Source organism: Semicossyphus pulcher, unplaced genomic scaffold, assembly GCF_022749685.1.
Source record: "Semicossyphus pulcher isolate SPU_LCO1_2020_fin unplaced genomic scaffold, fSemPul1.0.p SCAF_19, whole genome shotgun sequence".
Classification (NCBI taxonomy): domain Eukaryota; kingdom Metazoa; phylum Chordata; class Actinopteri; order Labriformes; family Labridae; genus Semicossyphus; species Semicossyphus pulcher.
The window spans coordinates 4,472,399-4,493,663 of record NW_027211692.1 but is presented as its reverse complement, the minus strand read 5'-3'; the positions used below and the strand labels follow the sequence as shown (position 1 = coordinate 4,493,663).

Genomic DNA, 21,265 nt, shown 5'->3' with positions numbered 1-21,265 from the left:
GAAGCAGTGGGTTTGCAGTCAAAATCTTTGTTGACCTTCTCAGCACATTTACCCCTCTCTCTTTAATCCTGGTCTCGTCCTGATAGCCGCGCCTGCTACACAAACATAGAATATGTTACATAACCGTTCGACATGCTGAAGCTTGACTCAGAGATTTACTGAGCTACAACATGCAGTCTGCTGTGTTTTGTTTTGAAGAGTTAATCTTATTGGGTTCTTAGTTCAGCTTTGAAACATGTTAGATACACTTTTTATCATTCACTTCAGTTTCTTCAACAGGAACCAGACAGGAAGTGATAACATGTTTGTGTGTGTAAAACTCAGGTATGTGGTAATTGTTTGTTTGCCCGCTTCACACAGTCTACAGTTAATGAAAATCAGGTTAAGGTGCACTTCAGTTCACAGGTGAGTCACATGGTTCACCTGTGGCCCAATGCAGCACTCGTGCCAAATTGGGGTTAAATATAAACACTCAGATAAAAGCGCCGGTTGCAGGGTGAAAGTGAGCACACAAGAGATCTGTTGGTCAGTGAAGAGTTGAGAAGACCGAGTGAGAGCATTATGGACTTTTCTGCGACAGTGATCTTGGCAGGGCTGATCTTAGCTCTGCTGTGGATGTTTGGTGTCAAAAACAAAAGGAAGTATAATTTGCCTCCGGGACCCACTGCTCTTCCCGTCATAGGAAATTTGCCACAACTGGAAAAGAAAGCACCTTTTAAAAGCTTTCTGAAGGTGAGTTCAGAACACATTTATTTTGCACTATTTAAATAGATTTCACACTGAATACATTTTTTTGATTGCAACTTGACTTTTGCTCAAAAACATTTCTATCTTCTTATAGTTCAGCGAGACGTATGGTCCTGTGATGACGTTTTACCTGGGCTGGCAGCGGACAGTGATTCTGGTGGGATACGACGCAGTGAAGGAGGCTCTGGTGGACCAGGCGGACGACTTCACGGGCAGAGGGCCGCTGCCATTTCTGATGAAAGCTACCAAGGGCTACGGTAACACTTCAAATGTGCCTGCTGAGGGATAAAGGGTTGTCAGTGGTTTCATGCCTGCATGTCTCTGCGTCTACATTTCTGCAAAGCTCCAGTTGTTCAACAAACTCACATGAGCTTTTTGTCAGGTTTGGGGATCAGTAATGGAGAGCGTTGGCGCCAGCTGCGACGTTTCACACTGACAACCCTGAGAGACTTTGGGATGGGACGCAAGGGGATGGAAGAGTGGATCCAGGAGGAGAGCAATCACCTGAAAGCACGGATAGAAACATTCAAAGGTGTGTTTTCATCTTTCAAAGGTGTGTTTTCATCTGTCACGTGAGAACGTGTTTCATATGCGGTTGTTGTTACAGCGGATCGGCTCTTAATCACAGCTGACCAACCAGTTTCTTTCACCTATGTTAGAGGGCTGTAAATGAATTAGGACTGAAAAAGGTTCCAATGTAACTTTACACTGAGAACAAGAAAAACAAATGATCATAAACACCTCAAGCTAAGATAATGTCTGAACATGACAAATGGAGCACCAACCTTTCTTCAGGTCACTGTTGATGCTTTGAAACTGATTAGAGCAGGTTGTTAAAACATTTGCATCGCTGACTGACCTCTCTGATCTCTGCCTGTTTTTTTCTTCTTCTACAGCCAAACCGTTCGACCCCACGTTCTTGTTGAGCCGCACTGTGTCCAACGTGATCTGCTGTATAGTGTTTGGTCAACGCTTCCATTATGAAGACAAGCAGTTCCTGCGCCTGCTCAACATAATAGCTGAGGTTTTACGGTTCAACAGCAGCCCTAAGGGTCAGGTATGTCGAAGTCCCAAAGTCTAGCTGTCGTCTGCTGGTCCTCTCACTGAAACATTACAGATTCATGTTTCTTTCGGTTTTCATAGGGTGGTCTGACATCCTATTTAAGACATATTAAAACAGAATATTCTGAACTACTTAGCAAAAATTCATAAACAGCATTTTGGAACCATGAAGCAAACATACTGAACAGATTTGCACATGATTATGCTGCGAGAAACCAAGCTGTGTGAAAGTGTGCTTCCCTCCCACAGATGTACAACATCTTTCCCTGGTTCATGGAGCGTCTGCCCGGCCAACAGCACACGGTTTTTGCTCAGATTAAGGAGTTGAGAGGGTTTATCAAGACGAAGATCCAAGAGCACAAAGACACACTGGACCCCAACTCCCCGAGAGACTACATTGACTGCTTTCTCATCCGAATGGATCAGGTTAGAGTAAAGCATTTGGGTGCTAAGAACTGTATTGGTTGTATAGCCTGTTTAATTATTCCAATTATCTTTTTTTTTGTCTCCTGTCACCTGCTGTTTGCACACTTTGACAACACTTTGAATTTCTGCTTGTTTGTACTTTTAATCCCTTTGTCCTCTCAGGAAAAGAACTTACCATCCAGTGAGTTCGGGTTTGAAAATTTGGTCTCCACAGTGTTGAATCTATTCCTGGCAGGAACAGAAACCACCAGCTCCACCATCAGATATGCCCTCAGTGTGCTGATCAAATACCCAAACATACAAGGTAGGTCCCCTAAAACACATTTTACCACCTTAGCTCTGGTTGTCGAATCAGGATCCTAGGTACTTTGGTGCTTTAAACATACCAGTGTACATTTCCTGCAACTTTGAGTGAAACCACCATCATGCACAATGCACACTGGAAAAAACAGTAAAAGCAATCAACTGTAGCACACCTTACGTGCATGTAATTTCCCAGTATTACAGATATTTGTCTTCATCCAAAAAAACAAGATATATATATACACACGATATAAAGAAGCAGACGATTGCTGTCTTCCCCATCGTCTCTTTCAAACCACGGCCGCTGATGTTGTCTCAGTTTGCAGTTCATGTAAAGAAAAACCTGCTGTTTTGGTTCCGACAAGAAACCAACTTTTCTGAGTCCAATTTCTGTTTAGTGACAATGCTCCGAACAGTTCAAGATCTGTTGAACCTGAACTGAATTCGTTCCATATTGGAAGACGCAGTTAATCAGTTCTAAAATTATGTTAAAAACCTGTGCCTGCCTTAAGTCATTCATAATGACCGAGTGGAAATACTTTTTACTTTGTCCTTCACAGAGAAAATGCAGCAGGAGATTGACACTGTGATTGGACAAAGCCGTTGTCCCAACATGGAGGACAGGAAGTCCCTCCCCTTCACAGATGCAGTCATCCATGAAGTGCAGCGTTTCCTGGACATTGTCCCCTTCAGCCTCCCTCACTATGCACTCCATGACATCACTTTCAGGGGTTATACAATACCAAAGGTATTCTACACTCCCATATATAAAATTCAAAGGGCAAAATTAGACTATAACACTAACTTGATATCTTGTGTCAATAGGACACAGTCATTATTCCCATGCTGCACTCTGTGCTAAAAGAAGAGAAACAGTGGGCGACTCCCTGGACCTTCAATCCCCAGCACTTCTTGGACCACAATGGCAACTTTAAGAAGAATCCCGCTTTCCTCCCATTTGCTGCAGGTAAAACACAGTCCTCAGTCGGTTAAAGTGCTTAATGACAGGCCGAAGTCTAACATGATAACATACTCATTGCCCCTTTAAATCACACAGTGGTTTGTTGTGATTGTGTGTCTTCACAGGGAAGCGAGCCTGTGTTGGGGAGTCTCTTGCTCGCATGGAGCTTTTTATCTTCATGGTGTCTCTGCTGCAGCATTTCAGCTTTTCCTGCTCTGAAGGCCCCGACAGTATAAACCTCATCCCAGAGTACAGCAGCTTTGCCAATCTGCCTCGCACATACAAGATCATCGCCACGCCGCGGTGAAAAGAGGAGCACCACTCAGACAATCTAGCATTGATTGAAGGACTCTGAGTCACTCATAAAGACAACTATACAACATGCACTACTTATTGTGACACTAATGTTTGGTGGAGTGTTGATGTTTGCTGTTACCTGACTGATAAAGTAGACCCATCAGACTCAAAACTCAACAGCCTCTGTCCAAATGCAAATCTGCTTTCTTTCTTTTTTTTTCTTTTTTTTTTTACATGCTTTCTTTTACAAGAAAAATAAAAAGTATTACTATTATTCATTACTGCTATAAAAACTTCGTACTACGTATTAAATATTCTGTATTGCTGCCTCTGACTGTATAGCTATCAATCAAGAGAATTTACGCACTTAGGCTTTAAACAGAGCTGGGAAAATGTCCTGGGACTTATTTTTATTCGACATATTCCTATTTTAATCTTTTTTTTTTTTACTTTCCACAAAACCAATCTGTTATGTAAATATTAAGGTCTTTAAGACATCAAATGTCTGTTAAAAACTGTTTAAATACCTAATCTAAAACATTAAAACACTACTTGAAAGAGAAAGTGTTTTTTTAAACACGAAGTAATTTAAAATCTACACATCTTTGTTTGCACAATCATTTACATTTATTATTTAGATATATTAGATATTTAGATATTATTGAAAAATAGCTTTTGTTCAAATTAAGCACTGCAACTATTGTAATAATTTAAGCTACACAAAGATATCAGTTCGGGGAACATGCAGCTAAAGCTACCCTACATGGCATCACCCTGGCCTTGAGCATCACTTAAGGAAATCTAGGAGATTCACTTCATCAGCATTTGTCCTTTAACGCCCACATTAAACCAGCCAAGGTCTGCCTCATCCTGCCTCAAACAGGTGCAGAAAAAAGTCCATGCATGTTACTTTTAAGATGTATTATTGAAATTCCTTATTATCAGGATATCACTGCAAGCCTCTAAAGGCTCTCCTGCTGGCCGAAATAAGTCAAATGTTATCTTTTTAGTTCTGTGTTCTGGCTCCATGTAAAATGAAGAATAGAATTTAAAATCCTTAGTCTGAGAGCACAATAGCTTGTTCTGCATCTCTGCTGTGGCTGTACAGTGAGATAAACCGCACATTATTGATAAAAGTACAATAAGAAAGTAATTTCAGTGTTGCAATGAGGCAAAATCTTTGCCTAAGCCAGCTGCAAAAACTGTGAGACGGTCGTGCACATACTCACAGAACCTCTCTGGTGACTTCTATCTAGAGATGTCAACTCTCGTTCACTTCAGTGACCCGGATCTTCGGATCTCGTTCAGCTGAACGATTCGTTCATTACATTCGTTCACCAGGTCGTTCAGTGACATTTCCGGTTTACCCGTAACTCACTCTCACTCGTTCACGAACAATACGGCTCCCATTGCATTACTGGTCTTCTTGTTCAATCATCACAAAATAACAGTTACTTGGCCCAACTATATTAAAAAGAAAATATTATATTTATATAAAAATAAACATTCATGTGTTATCTCATCTTGCTGTTGTGTCAGTTTATTTTTGAGCTCTTGTAATATCGTTTCTAGTATTGTACTTTACTTTATTTCTTTATTTCAGACACATACGTCCATATCTGTACAAAACACAATACATAAAATAAAATACGAAGACTACAACTTCATTGTGCGATCAGTTCATCATAGTTTATAACGCAGCGCGGGGAGAACACAGACGTTTAATAACGTGGACCTGTGTTCAGATCTGTCTGTCAACAGAGACTGCAGTCCGCTGTGTACTACATATATTTTACACAGAGCTGTAGATGATCAGGCTTTATGATCAAACTTTTATATCTCGTCATCACTTCAGTCCGCGATGACCCGCTCCCCCCCTCCCTCTGTGCAGATGCTCTCTCCCTCTCAGCGCTGCGAGTCTGCATCACCGTTTTTATGATATGTTGTTTTTAAAGTTTAACGGAGGTGAATGAGGCTCCTTATATATTCACAGGGCCTGAGGATGTAATATATTTAATCAGAGTCTGAGTCTGTGAATTGACTTGTATGTACAGATGCACCTAATCAGGTCGCTTCGTTCAGTGAACGAGAGAGAGAGAGAGAGAGACTAACAAGCTAAACAGGAAATGGGATAGAAGTTCTATCCCATTTCCTGTTTAGCTGCATACCACCAATCAGATCACCAATCAAGCAAGAGATTCAGGCAAAAGGTTGACCACATGACAAGAAGCTGTGTTTAAATGCAATCAGATTTTTTCTTATATCAGCTCTCTCAGTGGACTTAAGATAATTTGCGATCCTTTCGTGGAGCATTATGGAGTTTTCTGTCACGTTGATTTCAGCGGGGCTGCTGATCGTGTTGGTGTGGCTGTTAAGCCTGAAGAGCTGTAAGAAGGTTCGCTTACCTCCAGGACCGTCCGGCCTGCCTGTCATAGGAAACCTGCTGCAGCTGGACAAGAAGGCTCCGTTCAAAACTCTGCGAAAGGTGAGAACGAGCGATGGACAACTTTGTCTTCTAGACTGTGATAACTTGGAAGCAACTTTCCCCCTTTTTTCGCCCATGCCTGTGGCTTGTAGTTTCTCCTTTGTTAAGTATACTTTTGGCCATTTGAAGTTTCATCACCTAGTCTCAGGAATAGTTTTGTGTTTGTGATGTTTCTGGTCTTAGTCACAGGTTAGGCTTTCTTCTCTGCACTGCACTGGGTGTTTTGACTTTGATTTGGTCCTTGCATGTCTGCACAAGAATGACATGCATGTGTTTATCCTCCAGCTCAGTGAAAGCTATGGGCCTGTGATCACTGTGTACCTGGGCCGTCAGCGAGTTGTGGTCCTGGTGGGGTATGAAGCAGTGAAGGAGGCTCTGGTGGACCAAGCAGATGACTTCACAGGCAGAGGACCTCTTCCCTTCCTTCTCAAAGCTACCAAGGGCTATGGTAATAAATGGATTTTGTGATATGCTTCAACTTGTTTGGGTACAAAATCATGTGTCCTTAACCCCATCCTCCAAATCACGGTGTCACTGATAATCTCATTTTTGCATCATTATGCAATGTGTAGCTTTATTTTTGAAATGTTGAATGAATTTATTTTAAATCCATCTGTTTTCTATCTTCACAGGTTTGGGGATCAGTAATGGAGAGCGATGGCGACAGCTGCGACGTTTCACCCTGACAACACTGAGGGACTTCGGGATGGGACGTAAGGGGATGGAGGAGTGGATCCAGGAGGAGAGCAACCACCTGGTGGCCCGCATAAATAGTACCAAGGGTATGCATGTGTGACTATGACTCTGCCTTGCGTTTGCTCTGTCACAACTAAAGGGTGACTCTTGTGTTGTTTCAACAAACCAATATTCATGGACTTTGAACTTGCTTAAATAAACAGTAAACAAGACACAGTGAGATTTAAATGGTATTTTAAGCCAAATGCTAGACTGAGGCAGGTACGGCAAAGACTCTAGAGATTAAGCATGCCTACACATTACCTTTATTATACTTTATTTTTCACAGATGCCAATGCTCATACTCCCGTATAATAGTACTGCAGTTACTCACCTAATAAAAATAGTTACACCGCTGTGCTCTTTCATGTGTGTATTGATACATCTTAAATATTCAGTAAAGGTGACTCTTGTTGTTTCAGTTAACCAATATTCATGGACTTTGAACATGCAGTAAATAACAATAAACAGTAAATAAGGCACAGCGAGATTTTTAAGACAAATGCAAAAGCAGATCTGTTGTTTTCTTTACTTCATGCAGTGTGAAATCCTGTCTGCCAAAGAGTGTTTAATATTTTGAGCTTTTAATAATGAGTGTTTGTTTTTAAGTTATTCTGGTGATTAAAAGAAGGACATTGGCTGTGGCTTTACTCATGCACTTTGGCTCTGGAAATTTACAACCAACCACTGAAAAACCTTTGTCATAAACTGATGTTTACATTTTTGTTCTTGTTCAGGAAAACCTTTTGATCCCACATACTTCATGAGCTGCACTGTGTCCAATGTGATCTGCTGCTTGGTGTTTGGTCAACGCTTCAGCTATGATGATGAGCATTTCCTTCACCTTCTGCAGATAATCACAGGAACCCTGAAGTTTGGCAGCAGTCCCTGGGGTCAGGTAAGGTGCAGAGAAAGCGAAGTAGCATGGTGGGTGGTTTAGTGGTAAGGAAGAACACTGCTTGGCTGGAAGCTTTTGATCAATGTCCTTAACACTCATGCTGTAGTGTTGTCGCTCTGTGGCGACCCCATGCTGTCAAAGATCTCATAATTACAACTAATCAGGGACACACAAATATATTACAAACCTTTTAAGGGTTTGACTGAGGAAATGTGACGTTGCATAGACAAACACACTGCAAAGACATAACCGCCAGATATATCTGACACAATGGCAGGAAGATACAACTCAAAGGTTAAGTTTTTGTCTGGATCTGTCAAAGCTGACAAGACATACAGTTTGCTGAAGTGAACAACAATCAGTCTGTCCTGCCAACAATAGGATAGTATTGGAGAATATATATTAAATTGAATCTGCTTATTTCTGTTCATTGAGTTGATTCTTCTTAATGCAATGTGTGTACAGTGTATGATACGGTTGTATGCAGAGATGGTCAGTGCATTTTTATCTGATCAGCACCTCAAAGGTCTGCTGGCACTTTCTGCTCAGCTATTGGCTGGTTGTTGGACGTTACTCACTGTAGGTCCTTTCCTCTCCCCATAACAGCTGTATAATATCTTCCCTCGGTTGATGGAGTGGCTGCCTGGTCAACAGCACAAAATATTTGCAAGAATCGAAGAGCTGAGAGGGTTTATTGTGGAAAAGATCCAGGAACACCAGGACACGCTGGACCCCAGCTCCCCCAGAGATTACATCGACTGCTTCCTCAGCAGACTCAGTCAGGTATGTCAGAACTCAATTCATTAACCCCTCTATTAAATTTTCATTTACTCCGGGCAGTTTACGGTCCCGATCAGACAGAGCGCACTTTAGCAGCTGGGAGTGGCTTTTTTGTAGTTGGTTCAGTGAGAGGGAAGCTTTTTGCGCGCTGCTTTGCATTTTTCCGTTCTGAAAATACTTCAACTCGAAGCAGAAAAGCACCCGACACCATTGCCATTTTTTCTCCTTGTCCAATCGGATGAATGGAAAGGCGGGCCTTCTGTGGGTGTGATGACATTGAGATGAAGCTCTTAGGCCAGCTGGTGGTACTCGGCGTGATCTTTCCTCTTCCTGAGGATCTCATGTACCAACACTGATCTCTGTTTCAGCCAGAACGCCTCTCACCCTCCGTCAAAGCCAGAGCAATTGCCCTCCGCCTATCCATTTTTTTAATGCAGATATAGACTAATTAATTTATTGAACACAAAGTTAAGTATTTTAGCTAGCTTGCTCAGTGGTTGCCTTAACAACAGTAAAAAAATGAGAGAAAAAGGGCACAGCGAACTGCTCTTTTAACAGCTTCAACACAAAAGGCAGTGCGGTGCGCCTCGTGTTTTACAGCCTGCAAAAGGTGCTTTGTCTGATCGACACCTTACTCTTTACATTTACTTATTTATCACGGATGCAAATGCAAATATTCCCTCATAATAGCTGCACAATTACAGAGCACCAAAGACCACTAGTTACACTGATGAGCTCTCTCTATTGCACTGAAATACCTTTAATTTTGATCATTTTAATCAGTAAAATGGTTCTTGATTCTGTTTTAGGAAAAGGATATTCCCACGTCTGAGTTCCACCATGACAATTTGGTGTCGACAGTGTTGAATCTTTATCTGGCAGGAACTGAAACCACCAGCTCGACCATCAGATTTGCACTAAGTGTGCTGATCAAATACCCCAAAATACAGGGTAGGTCACCGAAACCAGTGTGTGAGAATTTGTACACTAGCTTAATCTAGAAACCCAAGACATATTTATTAAATCTAATTACCTTTTACCCAACAGATTTTTTTAACTAACATTTGTTCTATATTTTAATGATGGTTCAGAGATCTCCATCTTCCATGTTGTTATTTAGTTTCATGGTCTGTAATGAAACTGAGGATTTTAAACTTTCTCTACCGTTACATTCATTGTACTTCATCAAGAGTTTAATGTCAAAATATGAAGCAACATCTCCATCCATCCATCCATTATCTATACCGCTTATCCTGTTAAGGGTCGCGGGGGGCTGGAGCCTATCCCAGCTGTCATTGGGCGAAGGGCAGGGTTCACCCTGGATTGGTCGCCAGTCAATCACAGGGCTGACACATAGAGACAAACAACCTTTCGCACTCACACCTATGGGCAATTTTAGAGTCACCAATTAACCTTACAAGCATGTCTTTGGACTGTGGGAGGAAGCTGGAGACCCCGGAGGGAACCCACGCGTGCACGAGGAGAACATGCAAACTCCGCACAGAAAGGCCCACCTTGCCCAAATTGGGTTTTGAACCGGTGACCTTCTAGCTGTGAGGCAACAGCGCTAACCACTGCACCACCGTGCATCCGAAGCAACATCTCATTCTCTCAAAATAATCATTTTTGCTATATTAATGCCTTAAGTATTATTTAAAATATTTTAGTTGTCTATGCTAACAGAGCAGAAATACTTTTTGCTTTTTCCTTTATAGAGAATATGCAGCAGGAGATCGACACTGTGATTGGGCAGGGACGCAGTCCTTGCATGGAGGACAGGAAGTCCCTCCACTTCACGGATGCAGTCATCCATGAAATTCAGCGTCTCATGGATATCGTCCCCATGGGCATCCCCCGATACGCACTCCATGACATCACTTTCAGGGGTTACACAATTCCCAAGGTATTTTGGTTTGATGTGGTGTTATTGATACAGATAATACATGATTGATTCCAGATAATACATCTTTTATTTTTTTATAAACTCTACAGGCTACAATGATTGTCACCTTGCTGCACTCGGTGCTGAAAGAAGAAAAACAATGGGAGACACCATGGTCCTTTAACCCACAGCACTTCCTGGACCACAACGGCAACTTTAAGAAAAATCCAGCTTTTCTGCCCTTCTCTGCAGGTAAATTTAATTTCCTTCAGCTGTGATTCACTCACTTAGAAAATGTTGCTGAGGGAAAGGAAAATATTCCTTTCTCATTTGTTTGTTTGTGGTTATATCTCAGGGAAGAGATCTTGTGTCGGAGAGTCCCTCGCTCGCATGGAGATTTTCCTCTTCATGGTGTCACTGCTGCAGCGTTTCACCTTCTCTGTCCCTGGAGGAGCTGACAGTGTAGATCTCAGCCCCGAGTACAGCAGCTTTGCAAATGTGCCACGCAGGTACGAGATCATTGCAACGCCCCGGGTGTAAAAGTGGCACAGCCAGTGTTTTCAACCCTCTTCTGGCCTCAAACCTCTAAAATTCAGATCATTTGATACCAAGGGACCTTAGTTCATGAGTAGATCAAGCACCTTGACTTGATTTTTTTCTATGTGTCCTTAAACTTAATATTTACCATGACCTCTTCAAATGTTCCCCTGCATGTCCTCAGGGCCCACAGGGGCACATGTTGGCACATGAACAATGTTGAAACTTGGTGGCCACCGATGGTCCTGTTATTTAAGTTTAAAGTTTAAGTAAAATTAAGTATTTTTGGTACACAACTGCTTTAACCAGTTGTGTTAAGAAGTATTACATTAAAAATAATACATGGCTTGACATTACCTTAAAGGACCATTGTGTTAGAGTTAGGTGGGAGCAGGTCCTCTTCTTAGGATGCTGCCATGTTGCACCCCCATGTTTCTACAGACAAACATAACATTGGCTCTAGATTTCTTTTTGCGGGTTTTAAGGCCTTCTTAGGTTCTCCTTTACACGCTTGAAATGGGAGGAGAGCAGTTTACAGTTGTTTGTAATCTGCAACCCTGCCACTAGATGGCACTAATTCTCTCTGGTCTCTGGTCCTTTACGGCACTGTTAGGAAAATCTCTTTGCTGGAACTGGAATTTTTCACGTGTTCCTTTGGATCCTTTTTGTTTCCCCAGTTGACCGTATAGAGTAGTTGGGGTATCATTTCTTTTTTTGATGGAAAAATGCATGAATCACATAATTAACACATATAAATAACTGTATTATATTGCTGACAATAAAATATTTTTTTGGTCCAAGTGACTTTTCCTCTTGTGACCAACCCTGACCCCAGTGACCCTCTAGTTTACATCCTCTAACACAGTGACGCACTGCAAGGAGTTACATCTGTAATCTGATGACTTCAAGGTCAGGTGATCGGTCAAGCCATGTGTCAGGCTGTCAGTTTGTTGATGCATGTTCAGGTGTATCACTGTCCTGTGTCTGAATGAATGTCCGGGTCCATGTCAGGGTTTGGGGATCATTGTCAAAGACAGAAGCTGCAATTTGTTAAAACCAATCAGAGTATCACGTGTCATGGTGGGTTTTATTCACATTGAGAATATCATGTTATATGTGGTACTGTATATATTCAGTACATTGCTTTATAATACAAAATGTACACGTGTAAAAAAGCTAAGTAAAGCATTAAATCATTCTATATTTTAAGAATAAAATACAGATGAAAATAAAGATTAAATTGTGGTTTATTTACATCCTAAAGTCATATTTTGTAGCCAGTAACAACCTGCTGTCTGTTGTTAGTGACTGTAGTACTTTAGTCCAGGTCATGATGGTACACTGGTGACTTTTATGATACATTTACTGATATGTGAAAATGCAGTAACCATTGCACCTGACGCAAAGTGATATTGGCTCTAACACCTACGCTAAACTGTAAATGCCCTTATTACTGTTTGATCTGTAAAGACTATAAAGTGATAAAGTCAACAAACATGACATAAAAGTGATCACAGAATTAAAATATACTTTCTCACAGCCACACCAAGAATATAAGTGTCTTCAAGTCGACCTGTATTCAAATGATTCCACAAAGCATACAGTAGCACGAGTCCATCTTTCTCAGCCACAAAGTTCCAGATCAGTTAGTTCCTTTGTTAGATGGTTGGCAGGTGATATTTTTGTTTCACCTGTTTCTTGACATCCGGTGCTGGTGAGATGTTGCTGTTTGGTAACTGAGGCAGGTACTGAGCCTAAAGGGACAAAGAGATCGAAGAAGTGAGCCAACGACCTTTGTGCATTTATGTCACATTCTCTTAACTTGAGGTAAAGGTTTTTTTTTTTAGGAGTGTCTAGTGATATAATAGGTAATCCAGAGTGAGAGAAACCTTCATTTAAAATGATGATTGCGTGTTTAAAAATGCATAGACTTATACAAACATAATCCCCCTCATCATCGTTAAGACTCACATGAAGTATGTGTCGGTACCTGCAGAGAAACTTCCCCTCGGCATGTATTTTCTTGTTTTTTTGTGTTGGTGATATCCAGGGGTCAAACTTTCGACATTTGATGTAACACGCAGAAGATGTGGTAACGAGACTCACAAAAACGTGATCATCTTGTGCCAGATTGTAAATACACATCCAAGAGCGAAGTACTGGTGTTGTATGTTGTATTTACAAACTGCCACAAACAAATTCTACTCAGTCTTACTGAAAATGCATGGCAACGCAAAAGAAGTAGTTTCGGAACATGCTAAGCGATGGATGCAGAAACCTTTGGCCCTCTGCTAAAGCCAAAGTGACCAAGTGAGTGCCTGCAGATGTATATTGACCAACCCACACACATGCAAGGCTGAAGCCGGGTGCATGGATTGCTCTTTGGGGTTGTGTTTTTTTATATCATTAAGCATCAGTGTTTCATACGTACCCCTGGCTGTCTGCGTCGAGACACTTTGTCATGTCTTCTCCCCGGGCGCTCACTCTCACGGCCCCAGTTGGCTCCTCCTTCCTCCTGGAAGTACGGCAGCTCCAGCAGCTCTTCACAGGACAGCCGGAGAGACGGGTCCATCACCAGGCATGACTGCTCAAACACAGACGCACAACATTAGCATTAAGCGTTGGCATTTCTAAGTGCATTTCAGAACATCGACTTTGCATTGACAAGTATTTTAAATAAGGCTAAATAAGGATATAAACGTATGTACAAATGAAAATACGCTTGTAAATGCTCTGAGGTGGATTAACTAAAGTAGGTAATGGTAAAACTGTTAAAAAATGCTCACAGACAAATCTACGATAACCTTATTACGCAGGTGTATCAGTCAGGTTTTGAGACTTACCTTCATAACCTGGAGGGCATGAAGAGAGCCTCCATGGAAGCGCTTTTCTAAGGGCTCCTAAGAGCAAAAAAAATGGTTATCAGTCACATCCAATTGCCTCTGTTTTAACAACATACTGTCTGCATTCTAAATGGTAACAGGATTCGTACCGTCGTGTCAGGTTCAGGAATACTGACTCCGCTGAAGAAAACATTGGAGCGGAACACCTGCTGGTGACGAGGGATCAGGTCACCTGAGGTCAGAAGTGAGACAATCAAAATCTTCATCCAGTGCCAACATTTAGATCAGAGGGTGGAAACATAGCAGGGTTTAAATGTACTTAAAACCTTGAGACCCTGATATATAAAATGTTAAATAAAAGAGCAAGGCCTGCTGTCAATACTGGTTCAGCAAAACATTAAGAGCAAAATCCACATTATGAGAGGCAAAGTTAACTAAGGTTTCTTTGCACATGTTCCAATAAGCGCCTATTGCTTAAGTTTTTGGAGCTCATTCTAAAGGTGGCTGCACACTGCCCAGACTGGGCCGGGTCAGTGTGCGGCGACAGTTGGTGTTGGTTGGATTGAGTTGTTCGACATGTCCAGTCGGGTTTGGTGGAGTCGTGGAAAGTTGGACCAATGTGCGCCTTTTCCCAACAAACCGCAACATTCTGAGAGTGCGTTCCCTTGACAACTAGCCTATACTCGCATGCGGAACATCAGCACGCACGAGCTTTGTCCATGTAAAATAAAGCAAAAACTTAAATAAGAAAAGGAGGCAACAAAAGTCTGTCCTGTCAGCTGATGTCTGGGCAGTGTGGAGCTGGCAGTTGGTTTTCGGAACATACTAAAGACTGCAACCAGCAACTGCCAACTTTAGATTGTCGAGGTGACTTGGGTGTTGTCTGGGCAGTGTGCAGTCACCTTAACAGAGACCCAAACAGCGTTAATGAGTGTGATGATGATTTGTTTGGATTTTGCACTTATTTTTTCACTTTACCGTCTACAGTGATCAATCTTGTCTTTGTTTGTTTGGCGATTGTAACTGTTTACTCGCAACTCACAAAGAAAAACCCCCACAGCTTCGGCCAATTCTCTCTGGCAGACCAACTACGGCTGGATGATTGACGCCATTTGTTAATTTTTCCTGGGCGGGAATTTTGACTCTACACCCAATACCAAGGAATAATGCAACTGCAAAGGCTTCAACAATGGGCTATTGTCTCACTCACCATTGTGCCAATTCATGCACAAAAAGACAGGGACAAAACCGACAACATAAACCTTTGAGATTATACTTATAACAATGCTTTCACAGTCGCTCACCTAACTAATTTAGTTCAGTTCACACAAACTCTGGTGCATTTGTTCACCACACATTACTGTGTGATCCTGGACAGTGTCAAGAAAGCAATGTTATGTGCAATCTGTAAACGTGATCCTCATATTTACGCAAGTGAGTTAGTGCAAGTGCATACACAGGTGGATTTTTTCTATTAACCCCCGTCCATGTGTTTCGTTATCAGTGTACCTAGAGTTTTTCGGATGAGGTAGAGCTGGTCAACATCAGACTTCCCGGGCCAGAGTGGATTCCCATGGAGCAGCTCAGCAAACACACAGCCCAGAGCCCACACGTCCACAGGAGGTCCGTACTGAGTATCCCCCACCAGCAGCTCGGGGGCTCGGTACCATCGGGTCGCTACGTAGTCTGTGTAGTCGTCTTCTGGTCCCGCTGAGAACATGACCCACAGAGAGACGGTGATAACTTGTGCAGACACACACACACACTTAGATACTGAATAATGAACACTAAATAACACATACATTGTAGAGGAAGGGATTACAAGGTGTGCTGAATGACTACATGACTACATGTTAATGTATGGTAACGTAACACTGAAACCTAAGGCAGGAAGGGTAAACAGAGACACACTACACAGAGCTGCACTAACTGGCTGAGTGGTCCTCCTATGCAATGCATTCATTGAAACATTGAAAGTGAGGAGGCCATCGGCCTGAGCTGATTCAGGTTCGTGTTGAATTAGTCATTACAGGTACATTGACACTAAACGCACATAAATGCACTGACTCCCTGGATGACCTACTCAGAATGCGGGCGAAGCCAAAGTCGCACAGCTTGATGACTCCGGTTTTGGTGAGGAGGATGTTCTCGGGCTTTACATCACGGTGGATGCACTGCAACATAAACGCTCAGTGTCAAGATTTGGTAACATGATACACGGTCTCTTAGTGACAGAGACAGAGGTTATTTTTGGACTGGCAGATTAGAAACGGGCAAGGAGGAACAATAGTAAGAGATCTTAGTCAGAAACAAACTGAGAAAGAGAAACTGAACACTGCATTGCAGTCACTGAGACTAACACGACTCCCTCTGTGGGAGCTCAGCCCAAACAGAGTCAGAGTTTGCTCATTTTGGTCTGTAATTACTCTTTTTTTACTTTGTAGAGGAACAGAAGTTCTTATATTTCAAGATGGTTCAAATTCCTGGACAGCTTCAGTCAATTCTCAGAAGAACTCCAGACTAATATTTTGTACTGAATACTGGATTGGATTTTGTCCCCCACCCTATATATTTAGTTACTCTATGACTGGATCACGGCATGGCCAGTATAAGAAATAGGAAGTTATGGCAAATACCAGTAACTTCAATGTCTTGTACATATAGTATGGCAGTATTGTTCTTAGGTAATCTTGAAAAAACTTCAAACTTTTCCCATAAGACAATGGAAAAAAGAGAGAGAGAGAGAGTGGGGGAAAATCCACAAATAAATATATTAGAAAAGTACCAGATTATTATGTATACATACATGGTGTTTGTGGCAGAAGTTTACAGCCTGCAGAGTCTGCCACACTATACTCTTCAGCTGAGCCTCGGGCACCCTACAGAGGACAAGGGACAAAGGAAATAGTGTTGTTGTAGGAGGAAGAAAGCCTATTTACATGTCATGTTTTCCTCATCTATTATTCTACAGATTTAAAAAAAGAAGTGGTGCTTTACACAGTCCTCTTGTCACCCAGGTAACCTTAGGCCTGTCTCTAACAGCAACGGCGCCTTTGTTTTCAGAAGCAGCTAGAGTTTCTGCTGCACGGCCTTGTGGGAAAAGGAAAAATTGTCGGCGAGCCAATGTGGTCTAGGCTTGCTCTGTGACTTCACCTGACAAAAATCAAGCTAACATCTTATCTTGTGACTGCACATTACATGACGCTAAAAGCATGGAGCAAAAAAAACTATTTAAATAGTTCAATAATATTTTCTTTAGAGTTGTATATTCCTCCTTTAGTCTGCAGCCAACTTTCTACTCATTTAAATCTGTTCAGTCTCGTCTCCCTCTTTGTAATTCACTTCTTCTCTTACACAATGTACACACACAATGAGTACTTTGGTAAACTTTGTGCTAAACATAGAACTCCTCAAGAGAAGAGGCCCAACTTTGCACAACAGGAAGTATTTCGAGCTTTTACTTAAGTGTAAATATATCACAATGTTAATGACTCCTTTAGAGCTAATAATCCTGTATACAATTTTCATATACATTGAACCTCAGTAAAAGATAGAAAGTATAATCAGCAAAATGTAATCAACATATCAAAAGTACTTATTATGCAGCAGAAAGGCCCCAGACACCTGATGGGTCAACAGGTAAGCAGCATATATTTATACATTTGTGGACTTATGTATGTATTAGCTATATACTATTATATTATTTATAGTAGTTATATATGTCATTATTTATAAACTAGTCTTATTATTTGTTTGTAAAATCTTGAAACCAGTACCTACAAATTAAAGCGATAATCTCGAAGATTTTCATTTAAATAAATGTCTGTTAAGTCTCTATCTATCGCCAAATGAGGTAACACAATGGTGATTGAGCCGATGGCCCACTGATGAAAGCCTCTGCATTTGAAGTATTACAGACTGGATGTCTGTGACGACATTCACGGAAAAAGTCACAAGTAGCGCCCAGTTAGTGACGTGTTTTCCATCAGCCAGCAGTGGTTGGTCTGCCAGAGAGGGTAGGCGGAGCTAAGCGGCTGCTTTTCCGCTCTCTGCAAGTGTTGCGAGTAAACAGTAATCTACTATGGCTGAACAAACAAAGAAAAGATGGATGACTACAGATACAACTTCAAAAATAAGTGAAAATCCAAAGAAAAAGAAACAAATTGGACGCTCAGATGAAGCAAACAGTCTGAAAAGGAAAGCGACCGTCAGCCAGGAAAATCAAGAGTTACAACCGGAGCCAACTGTAGACGTCTCGTTAAATTGGGACTTTTGCACCCGCAATTGCTTTTTATGGCCAAATGTGCTGCCAAATAAAACAAAACTGAGAACTTTGAGATTATATCTTTAAGTGTCAAACTAAAGCAGTGGAGTAAAAAGCACTAATCTGTCTGAAATGCAGTGAAGTAGAAGTATGAAGTAGCATGAAATGGGAGAGCTCAAGTAAGTGCATTGAAATTGTACTTAAGTATAGTGCTTGAGTTAATGCACTTATGATGGTGGAATAAATACTTAGAGGGATGCCAACTAATTGAAAACAGTTAATATAAACATTTGAGTATGTGCCCCTTCAATATCTACCATAACTCCCTGCTCAAACTCAGGACATCTCACAGAGACTGAATCTTTGTCAACAACACATCACACACAGATCTCACGGCAGCAGATGAAAGTCTGTTCGTGTTGCCCCTGACTTACCCACGGGGGTGTCTGTCCAGCTCATTGAGGACCGTCTGCTCACAGAACTCAAACACCAGGTGGAGTCGTCTTTTCCTCCTGAAGACCTCCAGCAGGTTGACCAGATTCACATGTTTCAGCTGCTGCAGGGCCAACAGAGAACACGGACAATGTGTCAGCTAATGTGTCATCTGTAACTAAATGTTAAATCCAAACTGTAAAGGATCCAGGGTGTGCCCCGACTGTGACTGTATTAAAAAACCCTCTTATTTACTGCCGCCACCATATGTCATGCATCCTTTTATTTTTTGTCTTCAACTTAACTTTTATGTCAGAATTTTATTCAAATCAGTCTTTTAAAGTTTGTTTCCAGTGATTTCTGCAAAGTTATTTGCAACTGCTTAATGTATAAATTCTGTGAATAACAATAAAATTAATAACTGTGAAACACACCAACAAAGTGACTAAAGACCCTATATCATGTATAGCTACCTATGTGCATGTGTCCATCTGTGGTGTTAGATGTGAGCAAACTTGATACTATCTGGTGATACTAATCTCTTCTCACCTTCAGCATACGTATTTCTCTCAATGCAATCTTCTTGATTACAGGGTCATCTTCGGATTCCACAAACTTCTTGATGGCGACTATCTGCCCAGTGTCTCTGTGTCTGCACTTGAACACCACACCGTAGGAACCTTCTCCAATTTTGGCTAGCTTTTCGTATTTCTCCATGGGGCTGGTGTCTGTCAAAAAAGGGATTATGATCATAAACTCATCATTCCACAAATGTGTTTCTTTAAAGGTGTCAGTTTCCTCCTTTGTTGATAAGACTTTATTATAAACTATTTTTAAAAGGTTGCAGACTTGAGAGAATTTCACAAAACAGAAGCTGTGACTTGTTTGTAGACAAATGCAGACCACAACACAACTTGAATCATTGCAACACTCACCTGTCCAGAATCGTAAAGGGTCTTCATCGACAAGTCAGCAGCGAGTCTGTGGGTGTTTAGTCCATCAAAGGTCCGCAAAGCTACATGTCTGCGTGCGCAGCCACTTCTCTGGGTCTCTTAAGGCTTAAATACATAACGTCAACACGTAATATATCTACAGAAGGACCTCAAAAGGTCCGTGTCCCTCTCTGCTACAACTAGTGTTCCTCACTCCCTCCTCCGTCTCTTCGTCCTGTGCGTCGTCGCTACCTTGGTAACCTCCTGTTGTTATTGCCCCTCTTCAGCACAGTCCACTAACTATAGTAAGTCTTCATTAAAAAAAACGAATGAAACGACGTCTCGTATTTTCAGTAACAAAGAAATACTTAGCCTTTTATTACGACGTTTAACTTACCCTTTAGAAACTGCGCAGAAAAGGGCAACAGTACGACACACACTCGGGACACCAATTCACAAAGCTGGCTACGGAAGTTGAAACACGCATGCGAATACACGCGCGTTGAAACCAAGGCAACAGTTGGACGACAGGTGACGAGGAAGACTACGCTGTTCCTTATCAATTTGTTTGTTCTGGCTTTAATAAGGGGACTAATATTGAAATAACTAACTTATATTTATGTTTCTTTATTGTACATTATGATGTTTACGGGGCAGATGCAAAGTCCCGTAAACATTTTCTGATCTTTGGTGGAAGTATGCCTATAGAGGACGGAAACATAATCAATAACCTTGATGTAATAAAAACTTTGAACCATCCCATGTCAGTTTACAACTAAAGCAAGTGTGTAAAAATAGACGAGGATAGACACTGGCACAATATTAATTTGTTTTATGTATTTATAGCTTTTCAGTGATATACTTACAAAAATTACTGTACGGCAACTGCAAGATTCTACATTCAAAAATCACTTTATACATATAAAGATATTTAGAGGATCTCACCGTCTTCAACAGAAATTCACTGTATGTTTATGCAATAATAATGTAATGATGTAGCACTGACCACAGCCATTCAGCTGCATAACAAGGACTTATAGTTGTGATACTTCTTACTTCATTTTTCTTTTAACACTTATATATTTTTCCATGAGTTCCAGATTTTAAATGCAGGACTTGGTATTTTTAGGCTGATACTCTTACCTGAGTTAAGGATCTCAGTGCTTCTTTTTACTTCTACTTATAATGCACTGAAATAGGAACATACCTCATATTACAGTTTACATTAATTTCCTGCACATACACCAGTGCTGGTCTTTAAATACATGACCTGTAGGCCTCACTCCAATCTGACCAACAGCTTTACCAGTTGCGAAGTCAGCATCGTGTTAGTCTGTCACATTTATGAAGTGTCTGCAGGACCAACCCTGATGTGGTAGCATGATTTGTAGGCTAACTGTTCTCTCTGTTGACTGTGAATATTTATTCCCTCCAGCTCGTCTGGCTCAGAGACTTTGGAGTTTGCCACGGCTCTATGGGTCTCTCCACACAATCACACAAGAATCATTTAGCACCTCACAGTGAATGATGGGAAAGCAGACCGTGTTGCACTCAGAGACACACAGACACCATGAGGTGCTGGCAGGGAGGCACTGTGGTGAAGGGTATGAAATACCCCAAGGCAGACTTGGTAAGATGTGCTGGTTGTACGAGGTCAGGAGAGCACAGAGGTTTTCGTTTT

The 21,265-nt window shown here is 41.4% G+C and overlaps 2 protein-coding genes across 2 annotated transcripts; one reads left to right on the top strand and one right to left on the bottom strand.

Annotated features, from left to right (window-relative positions):
- Positions 1-522: 522 nt before the first annotated feature.
- cyp2y3 (cytochrome P450, family 2, subfamily Y, polypeptide 3) lies at positions 523-12,347 on the top strand. Its single transcript, XM_069668981.1, has 18 exons — positions 523-732; positions 842-1,004; positions 1,130-1,279; positions 1,644-1,804; positions 2,059-2,235; positions 2,398-2,539; positions 3,099-3,286; positions 3,364-3,505; positions 3,625-3,802; positions 6,107-6,281; positions 6,567-6,729; positions 6,914-7,063; positions 7,754-7,914; positions 8,521-8,697; positions 9,504-9,645; positions 10,410-10,597; positions 10,687-10,828; positions 10,932-12,347. The coding sequence occupies exons 1-18, from the start codon at positions 562-564 to the stop codon at positions 11,114-11,116; spliced, it is 2,955 nt and encodes a 984-aa protein (XP_069525082.1). The 5' UTR covers positions 523-561; the 3' UTR covers positions 11,117-12,347.
- On the bottom strand, positions 12,200-19,973 carry LOC138596702 (cyclin-dependent kinase-like 1). Its single transcript, XM_069668003.1, has 10 exons — positions 19,588-19,973; positions 19,202-19,380; positions 18,655-18,776; positions 16,763-16,835; positions 16,040-16,130; positions 15,466-15,666; positions 14,106-14,188; positions 13,957-14,013; positions 13,545-13,697; positions 12,200-12,867 (listed from the first exon to the last, which is right to left on the bottom strand). The coding sequence occupies exons 2-10, from the start codon at positions 19,367-19,369 to the stop codon at positions 12,772-12,774; spliced, it is 1,044 nt and encodes a 347-aa protein (XP_069524104.1). The 5' UTR covers positions 19,370-19,380; positions 19,588-19,973; the 3' UTR covers positions 12,200-12,771.
- Between the last annotated feature and the right edge of the window lie 1,292 nt (positions 19,974-21,265).